Source organism: Arachis ipaensis, chromosome B09 (assembly GCF_000816755.2).
Source record: "Arachis ipaensis cultivar K30076 chromosome B09, Araip1.1, whole genome shotgun sequence".
NCBI classification, from domain to species: domain Eukaryota; kingdom Viridiplantae; phylum Streptophyta; class Magnoliopsida; order Fabales; family Fabaceae; genus Arachis; species Arachis ipaensis.
The window spans coordinates 38988929-38999760 of record NC_029793.2 but is presented as its reverse complement, the minus strand read 5'-3'; the positions used below and the strand labels follow the sequence as shown (position 1 = coordinate 38999760).

Genomic DNA, 10832 nt, shown 5'->3' with positions numbered 1-10832 from the left:
CTTCAACACCAGAGATACCAATTTGACTGGGACTCTGTTCTCGGAGTCATCGCATTACCTGGCAGCCGTTGGATCTATGGATACCATTGTACCCGCCCAAAGGGAATCTTGGCTTCATCACTTACCTTGGAGGCTCGCGTATGGGCGCAGATCATGTCCCATTACGTCTTTCTGAGCACTCATGAGTCCTCCTTCACTGCAGACATGGCTGTTCTACTATGGTGCATCCTAACAGACCAACCTCTGAATCTCTCAAGACATATCCGGAATGCTATGGAACACGTACAAATTGCGGGCAACTTACCTTTTCCCGCCCTGGTCTCAGATCTTGTCTCAGCAGCCGGAGTCTCCTATAGAGCTGGGGACACCAAAGCCGTACTTCCACGGGATGATCAGTATGTCCCTAACGGGAAATACCTCAGACTCTCAGCAGCCACTACAAGCCTTCCTACTGCTCCAGTTGAAGATAATCCTTCTTCAACACCACAAGCATCTACAACTGAGAAATTGCTCCAGTAGATAATAGAACGGTTGGATTGGCAGGAACAGAAAGCAAAGATGAGAGAGCGCCGTAACGAGCGCCGATTCAAACACCTCAAGGAGCTACTCAAGGGACGCTTCAGAGACTCAGATACCCCAGATTCCACTTCCTTTACTAGCACAGGGAGCCATGACGGCCCCGACTGTGGAGATACTGCTACCAGCCCACCCCTGTTCCTAACAGATAGCACCGAGGACGGTGCAAAGCCTTAAGTGTGGGGAGGTCGGTCAGTACCTGACTTCCGGAGGTAAATTCTCTTCTCTAGCACCAATAATTAGGATATTTTAGTTAGATTTTCTTTCCTTTATAGAATAGAATAAATTGCATAGGTTAGGATAGTTGCATGCATGTTCTACTTGATTGAAAAGACAATAAGTTTCTTTTAAAAATCTATCTTTGGAACAAAATTTCACTAATTTTTCGAAAATTCTTAGGATAAATTTGCTTGAGTTGTATTTGGAACATGATATTTGAGTTAAAGAACACACAACCTGTGAAAGATTTGAACCTTTATGAATGGTTACATTATTTAACCATAATTATTTCATTCTTGTGTGTTTACTTCTCTATGATTGTAATCTATATTTTGTTTTATCTTATATGTCCAATAGTTATTATATTTTCATGCTTGCACATGATTGAGGCCATTATTTGTTTAAACTCATGTTAGAGCTTGGGTTAATTAAAGATTCAATTTATTAGCTCACTTGACCAAATATACACCCCTACCTATACCTTAGCCCCATTACAACCTTGGAAAGACCTCATGATGTTTGCATTGGTATATTAAGTATTGTTGATTAGTTAGGAGAAGAACAAAAGTTAGAAAGCAAGATTAGAGAAGGATAGAGTGACCACCCTATACACTAGAGATTAGAGCGTACATACATTATCAGTGAGGGTTCAATACTTGAATTTTCAAGTTCCCTGCTTTCATGAGCTATCTTCTTGCACTTTTATCCATTTTATTGTGTAATGATAAAATTAGTGGAATTTGATTTGTAATTGTTTTGAAGAGCCTATTTACTTTTGATCAAGTGGACAAGAACCATATAGTTGCATTTATTTATATATATATATATAGGTTTGCAGTGCATTTCATGAGTTTCTACATGTTCATACTTATTTCCTTATCTCCTTCAATTAAGCATGAGGACATGCTAATGTTTAAGTGTGGGGAGGTTGATAAACCACTATTTTATGGTTTATATTGTGTTTAATTGTGTGGTTTTATCATGATCCTTACCCACTTATTCATTAAATTAGCATGCATTTAGATTTCCTTCCTGAATTTATTACATGTTTGAAAACTGCTTCCTAGAGACTTTAATTATTTATTTTTAATTCTCCTTTATTCCATTCGATGGCGTGATCTGTGTGTTAAGTGTTTCAGACTTTATAGGGCATGAATGAGTTGGAGATTGGAAAGGAAGCTAGCAAAAATGGAAGAAACATAAGAATTTTGAGGAGATAACCAGCAAGAAGTGACGCGGTCGCATGGCTCACGCGACCGTGCGGAGGAGAGCAAATCGCAGCGACGCGGCCGCATAGCTCACGCGGCCGCGCGGATTGGAAAGCCCAAGCGACGCGGTAGCGTGGACGACGCGAACGCGTGGCGAGAAAAAAACGCGAATGACGCGTCCGCATGGATGACGCGATCGCGTGACATGTGCGATCTGCATAACCTGCAGAATTCGTTGGGGGCGATTTTGAACCCTATTTCGACCTAGTTTTCGGCCTGGAACAGCAGACTAGAGTCAGAGAACATGCAGAAACAAATAACACATTCATTCAGAGACAGTGGGAGATCTAGTTTTACTCTCTTAGTTTTTTCTCTCTAGGTTTTTAGAATTTTAATTTTCAATTGGTCTTAGCATTGGAACATTGAGAAGAGTTATTTCCTTATCAAGACTTCATCATTCTAGTTTGTTTTCTTAACTTGGTTTCATTCTTCCATGTTCTTTGCTTTGTTCAATTTTGTCATTCAGATACTTTTATGATTATTTAATGCAAGGGTTATTTCTTTTTAATTCAATTTCAATTCCAATAATCATGTCTTCTTTTAATTCCCTTTCATATGCTATGAATTTATTATTTACAATGTGTGAGTAGTTTCTTCACTTGATGGGGAGTTGATTAAAAGGAACTCTTGAGTTGGAAGGATTGAAGGAAAAATTTGTAATTGGGTTAAATGTTAGATTGTTATCCTGTCACCAACGCCAATCCCTTTGAACTAAGTGGGTTGCAACTTGTGAACAGATCTGACATTCCAACTTGTTTGACTTTCCCTTACCTAGTAAAGGATAACCAAACAGAACAACCATTAATTATAAATTAATCTTACAATCACTCCATCAATAGTAGAAATTCCAACCAATCAACTCCCAGTCAAGGCTTTTATTCATATTATTTAAATTTTCTCAATTTACATCCCAATTTACTTAGCCCAACTTCTTGGAACATCCGATTAATAAGATAGCACACTTTTCTGCAACTCGTTGGGAGACGACCTGGGACTTAAAACTCCTAGTAATTTTTAATTGAAATTCTCTGTGACATACTTTTAAATTGATAGGCAGATTTTCGGTGAGTTAAGAACTATACTTGCAACGTAACCATTTTAATAATTTTTAATTCACCAGCTTCTGCGTCTCATCACCACTACATTCCGGTGTTGCATCAACACACAACCCAAATCTTTCAGTGATGCATCACAATACACTTCAAACAGTTCATGCGGTTCCGGTAAGATTAGAACAGATGCTGAAGTTAATCTCAGCTTTAAAGTCTGAAAACTCTCTTCGCACTCCAACGTCTACACAAATGGCACCTCTTTCCTCGTTAATTTCGTCATCGGTAGCGCAATCTAGGAAAATTCTTCGATAAATCTCTGGTAATATCCGGCTAAACCCAAAAAGCTCATGACTTCCGTTACAGTCGTCGGTCTTTCCCATTCCATCACCGCTTCTACCTTGGAAGGGTCTACAACTATTCTTCCATTACTCACCATGTGGCCTAAGAACTTTACTTCCTCCTTCCAGAACTCGCACTTTGACAACTTAGCGTACAACTTCCGCTCCTTCAAGATTTGCAGCACAATCCTCAAGGGTTCCTCATGCTCTCTTGCCATCTTAGAGTAAACTAAGATGTCATCTATGAAAACCACCACGAATTTGTCCAAAAAGGGACGAAACACTCTATTCATGTAATCCATGAAAACAGCAGGTGCATTTGTTAACCCAAAGGACATTACTGCAAACTCGTAGTGTCCATAGCGTGTCATAAACGCCGTCTTAGGGATATCCTCTCCCTTCACTCTTATCTGATGGTAACCGGATCTCAAGTTGATCTTGGAAAACACTCCAGCTCCTTGCAATTGATCCATCAAGTCATTTAATCTTGGTAGCGGGTACTTGTTCTTCACTGTTACTTTATTTAACTGTCGGTAATTCACACACAAATGCATTCTTCCATCTTTCTTCTTCACCAGTAAAACTGGCGCACCCCACGGTGATACACTCGATCAAATGAACCTCTTATTCAGAAGCTCTTCCAACTGAGTCTTTAGCTCTGCCAGCTCTATCAGAGCCATCCTATAAGGCGCAATCGACACTGGCCCAGCTCCCGGTACCAATTCAATCGCAAATTCAATTTTCCTCTGAGGTGGGAACTCATGGATATCTTCTGGGAATACTTCTGGAAAATCTTTAACCACCGGTATCTGATCCAAGTTCTTGGCATCACCCAACGGATTAGCAGCCAACAGAATATAACCCTGACACTCCTCCCCACCACAATGCACCATTACAGACTTCAGGTAATACCCCGTAGCTACCACGGCTTTATTCTCTCCTTTCGGCATAAACCGAATTGTCCGTTCAAAGCAATCCAACAAAACCTGATTTTTCAACAACCAATCAAACCCCAAAATTATCTCCAGCCCTACCATTGGTAAACAGATCAAATCATGTACAAATTCTCTACCCTCAAGCTTGAAACCTACTTGTCTACAACCTGACCTAGTCATAACTGTCTGATGCAGAGTATGTACATGCAGATCAAAAGGCAACTCTGACACTTTCAAACCTAATTCCTCAAATTTAGCAAACGAAATAAACAAATGCGAAGCTCCAGTATCATATAACGCAACTAAGGATCTATCACCAATTAGACATATACCTCTCATCAAAGGATCCACCTTGAAAGCATCCTTGGCATTTACAGCAGACTCGACCTTGATGCTGACTCTAGCCCGTATTTTGATTCCTCCCACGAGGGCAATCCTTTGCAATGTGGCCAGGCAACCCACACTTGAAGCAACCACCTAAACCAATTTGGCATGAGTCATAAGGGTGAAAACGTCCACAACGATTACAAGCTAAATTCGGAGAACTCTTACTCTGATTTCCTCTTCCCTTAGCATACAGAAACTGATTCTGATTGTTCTTTCTGAAGCCCCCTTGGCCTTGAGGCGTATATCCTCCTCTCTTGAAGCTTTGTCCTCTCGGATGAAAATACTTGCCACGCCCATGACTAGAACTTCCTCCATGAGTGTCCTTAGATGCCGCCACGGTCTTGGCATACTCCTCCACTACTCTAGCCTTATTCACCAAGTCGGAGAAGACACGGATCTCCATAGGAGCTACAGCAGTCATAATGCTCTCCTTCAAACCCCTTTGGTACTTAATGCACCTCCAGCTCTCGAAAGACTCTGGGTCACCGTGACACACTCGAGAAAACCTACAAAGCTCTTCAAACTTCTTGGTGTACTCAGCCACAGACATGGAACCTTGCTTCAGCTGCATTAGCTCCATCTCCTTCGCTTCCCTTGCAGACTCAGGGAAGTATTTCTTGTAGAAAGCCGTTTGGAACACCTCCATGGAATGTCGGCGTTCTGAAGCTGTCGCAAACGACACTCAGGTTACCACCAGGGCTGGGCCTCTCCCGCTAGCTGATAAGCGGCAAACTCTACATATTGTTTAAGAGGAACATGCTGCGCCTGTAAAGCACGCTCCATAGCCTGGAACCAGTGGTCTACTTCAATAGGATTTGTGGACCTGTGGAAAGTTGGCGGATGAACCTTGAGGAACATCGCCAAGGTCATCGGAACTCCTCCTGTGTTATCACCGTTACCCTCAGCATTATCATTGGCATTCCCTTCGCCATTCCCATTGCCATTCCCCGCCGGTTGGCCTAACCTCTGCACAGCTTGCAGAGTCACAGCAGCATTAGCTTCCATGGTGTTTGCTAAGTTAGCCATGGCCGCCATGAATTCGGCGTGATTGTCAGGTGGTTGCTCATTCCCACTTTCTCGGGTACATGTTCGACCTCGCCCGCGAGTGGCCATTAGGGTTCCTGTCTACACTAAACAATCGATATCAAGGTGATCAGTCTCAATATCAAAAGCCTAGTGCTTCAATTATCCTAAACAAGCACTCACAAACAAGCATGCTATGCATATATCAAGTAGATAACCTAATAGCATCAAAGAAAAAATACACAGAGTATGCATTGAAGCACAATCAGTCCATCCCTCAGGCTCACGAGGACGAACCACTCTGATACCACTAAATGTAACACCCTAATTAGCCTAAGCCTTACCTCGCGTCGTAAGGCAAAGGTTAACCAGAGATTACAACAGTTCTAAGCTCATACGTATAATATATAGAAGAATAATATAATATCTAGAAGTCCGATAAAAGATATAGCTCAAATTTTGGATTTCAAAAGCGCAAAACGTACTAACGAAGCTACTATCTTAAAGCATAAGAAACAGAAGTGATATAAACAAGGTAATAGTATAATAGTGAAATATCATAAGAAAACTAGCCACGACTCGCGGAGTTTAAGCCGGCTAGCCATATACAGGTATACTGAACCATATAGAAACCTGACAGTGTGAAACAGCTTATACAAGTTTTTCTCTCATAATACAAGCCACTAGGTAAGGAAAAAATAGAAAAGTGAGAGACATATAGACAAAATAAACCAAAAGAATCCAGGATCCTCCTCTTCTGTCACCATCCCAAGCAACTCACCGAGGTGGGTTGCGACATGCATCTGAAAAACACAACAGAAATATGGTATGAGAACTGGGAGTTCTCAATATGGTAACAGTGCCCAGTTGTAACTACCCAATTTTCAGTATGTCTAGATCATACCGGAAACTGAGCGTTACCAACTTGTCTTCCTAATTATTATCTATTATTTATTATATGAGCCTTATTCGCTGTTAAAAACGTAGTTATTTTGCGAGGTACCTTTTTTTTTAAAACGTTTGGATTAATAGACGGAATCATTCATAATCAATTCACAAGTAATAATAGATAAAATAGTTATAAATAACCACACATACATACATCACAAGTAGTTGACAATATTCGGTGATTCAACCTTTATTAGAGTATAGACTTTTAGTTAGAACACCCCTAGATATAACTAGATAATAACTATATACATATATATACATACAACATCCCAGGCCTTGACCTGTTCAAGAAGTCCCAAAGCTGGCGCCCAAGCTAGCCTAGACTCTATACTCACCTAGTCCCTCTAAACTACTAAAGCGAGGGAAAGTACATTCTAAGTCTTCAAAACTCAAGTAAGGTGGAACGTCATCAAAAAGTGGAAGGTCGTCTACTACTTCTCTACACGATCATACATTGCCATATGACGTCCCACTGGTACTCCATCAGGTAGCCTCACAACAGGAGTCTCGTACACATGATTTAGGCCAAAGTGCGCATACAAACGGGGTGCAGATATTGGCTGGTCTCACAGTATATACATATAAACAGAGAACGAGATTCACCCTAGACTCAGAAGACTACCTAAAGCGGAATCCTTTTTATGAACAGTCGTCAGTGAACTACGGAAGGGTACTCATGCTTCCATCTGAAGGGGGAAGGGAGAGAGAAGAGGTAAGAACTGGGGAGTTCTTAGTAGGGCCGGGGTCATTAGTTACATTCATTAATTCCGTGTTGTTTAGCAAACGAATAGCAAAATACCGAGAAGTAGTGAACAAAAGATACAGATAAATAGAGAAAATAGAAAAAACAGAAAGCAGAATGCAAACAAAAGAATACAAGAAAATAAAACACAAATACAAAGAATAGAATACAAACAAACAAAGAATACATTCATTTAACAATCATAACAGAGGAAATGCACAACCAAGGATGATGCATGTCTGTCCTATGCAGGCCATGAGCTCATGTGTCGGTTTACACCCTGTATCCCGACATTACCTAGGAACAAGTCCCAGATATGGTTTCCCTTTGTGTCCTTAGTGCATACGTGTCGGTGGTAAGAATACCACTCCTTCGTGACTACCGGCAGTCGGCGCAAAGCTCGACCCCATAATATACGCACAAGGGGAAACAGTGACCTTCAGTTCGTGGGTGTCCCCGAGATCAATTCACAAACAAAACAATGATCCTCAGTTCGTGGGTTTCCCCGAGATCAACATACAACAACAAACACGATCCTCAGTTCGTGGGCTATACCCGAGATCAATACTCAATAATACAGTAATATTCAGTTCATGGGTTATACCCGAGATCAATACTCAACAATACAGTAATCTTTAGTTCGTGGGTTATACCCAAGATCAACATACAACAGTTCGTGGGTTATTCTCGTAATCAATGATTATCAATTCGTGGGTTTTTTCCGCATATAAAATAGTTAACAGTTCGTAGGTTTCCCCGAGATCAATGATCATTCAGTTAGTGGGTACTTCCCGTATTTAACCAATTATCCGTCCGTGGGTTTTACTACTCTTTTCTCTTTGTCTGTTTACTCTGCTCTGATTACTCTTTTCTCTGTATCTGTTTTCTCTGCTCTCATTACTCTTTTCTCTATATCCCTATTACTCTTTTTTTTCTTTATCTCTTTAGTTTACTCTGGTTATTTTGTTCTCTGTGTTACTTTATTCTGCTCTGATTTCTCTGTTTAACGTTTGTTTTAAGGCTTATGTAAATTTCGGAATGAATAGTTAGCCTGTCCCAAGTATAGGTTCATTAAGTCTATACTGAAACAGTTTAACTTTTCATATAATACCTAACCCTAGTCACAACTCAAGGACAAACTCATTTGCCATAGTTCGTTCACTAATCTCTGTCTGTTTTTCTGTTATTAAAACTTTACAGACTTTTCTTTGGTGTTTATCTTTTCTTTAACTTCTTATCTTTCCTTTATCTTTGCCTCACTAACATGTTATTACCACTCCATAAGTGTGTTATGAAGGTAATTACGAGAGTCTATGCTTAAAGTTGTCTTTCTAAAGCTTTTACAGAAAATTACCTTTTTCGTATTATTTTATTATTTTTATTAAAATATTATTTTTAATTAATATTATTATTTAATATTTTATTATTATTTATTATTTTATTACTAAATTTTTGAAAATTACCTTGCCTTTACCTTTTAACCTTTAAAATTAACTTTTTACCCCAGTAACTTTTAATATTTCTACTTTAACCACTCTAACTTTCAGAAATTATAAAATAACCCCTCAAACACCAAAATAATTACAACCTTGCCCTTTTTAAGATCTAAGGCCTGTTCTTCCATGTTCTTCATCACACTCAAAGTGTTCTTCGTATATTCTTCATATTCTTTCTCTGTTTTTACCCGTTTTTCAGTCTTTTCAGCAACCGATTTTTACCGAAATTCAAAATAAATTCCCAGCCACTAAAACCCCATCTTTTCTACATGTTTTAAACACAAATTGAACCCCAATTTAAGGATTAGGGTTCATTTTTCCAGCTGTACTCAAGAACATGTTTCATAGCTTGAATATCATCAAATTTCATCAAATTTTCACCAAAATTTCAACAAGAATCACTCATATAAATCATCAACTTAAAGCACAGTCAAACCATATCATAATTAAACAACTTAGACACAATCAATCAAGATTAAATTCATAAAACCCTACCTGGTTTTGCTGCTCCTAATTTGGTTATACTTTCAGGTGGTCCTTAAGCACTTTTTCCTCCTAAATCGCATCAAGAACAACTTTAAATCCAAAAACCCTCAACTGACCAAATCTCCCTCAGCATGTTAGGAAGGGATATCTAACCTTAGACTTGCTGGAAATTAACGTTTCTTGGCTCTCAAGTCAAGTTAAGCATGATTCCTAAGGAAGAACATCAAGAAAACACATGTTTAAGCATGTTTCCTTGAAAACCAAATTGAAGAGGGAGAGAGACAGCCATCTCACATTATTTCCAGCCTTGATATGTTATATGGTTATGTAGAGGGCGAAGAGAGGATCATTTTGGTGAAATGGAGTTTTTATTTGAGTTTTAGTTTAGAAGAAATCAAGCTTCGAAGATTAAGTGTTCATGAAGGTTTCTCTCTTTTCTCTCTTCTCATTTTCATCCAAAGGGAGTAAATGACCGTCCTTGGAGTGTCTTGGGGGTGTAAGGTGAGTTGTGATTGGTTGGCTTGGAGGTGGGTTAAAATAATATTAAAATATCTCAGGTGTATAACTACTAAAACTAGATGTATCGGAACACTCGTAAAAACATCTCTAAAAAAATTATTTTCTGAGCTACTAGCATAAATGACACTAGTAACATATTTATTATGAGAATAGAACATGTACGATGAAACCTTAGCATTGCTAAAGTCATTAGAGAGTGCTGGTGCTAAGCTACACTAGTAAACTGTAAACCTGGTTAAACCGATTTTCTGTTTTTAACTAAAACAGACCAGGTAACCTTATAATATCATTCAAGTATCTTCTAATACTAATATAATGATAATTGATGCCAGGGCATTTTGGCCAGTTTCATTGACCTTTTCTTTACTGTTTTAGGGTAGTTTCATGCATTTTCTTAGTTAATAAGCAAGTTTTGGATAGATAATCACCTACATCTTGATTCAAGCAAACATTGTGAATTTCATGTGATTTTAGGAGAATTATGCATGAATTGAATGACAAATTGGATAATGCATGTCTCATAACTTGGATTAGAGCAATGCCAACGTTAGTGACACTCACCTTTGTCACTAACGTTGGACTAAGCCCAATTGGCCACGTTAAGAGTCATGTTAACTATATTAACGTGAACTCTAACGTAGGAGAAGCAAGGAATCGCCAACGTTAGTGACACTCACCTTTGTCACTAACGTTGGACTAAGCCACTATGAGCCACGTTAGTTGCCACGTTAATTGGATTAACGTGGAAGCTAACGTGGAGGAAAGAAATGATGAGCCAACGTTAGTGACACTCACCTTTGTCACTAACATTGGAGATGGCAATCACCACCACGTTAAGAT

At 39.2% G+C, this 10832-nt stretch overlaps 1 protein-coding gene across 1 annotated transcript; it reads right to left on the bottom strand.

Moving 5' to 3' along the window:
* LOC107615413 lies at positions 4065-4727 on the bottom strand. Its single transcript, XM_016317476.1, has 2 exons — positions 4556-4727; positions 4065-4483 (listed from the first exon to the last, which is right to left on the bottom strand). Exons 1-2 carry the CDS (start codon positions 4725-4727, stop codon positions 4065-4067), a joined length of 591 nt encoding a protein of 196 aa, XP_016172962.1.

What these genes read in the sequence shown, in the direction of transcription:
- LOC107615413 (XM_016317476.1), bottom strand. Translation starts at nt 4,727, where the DNA reads ATGAGAGGTATATGTCTAATTGGTGATAGATCCTTAGTTGCGTTATAT. An exon ending in GACAGTTATGACTAGGTCAG is followed by an intron (nt 4,484 to 4,555) that starts GTTGTAGACAAG and finishes TACCAATGGTAG; the next exon opens with GGCTGGAGATAATTTTGGGG.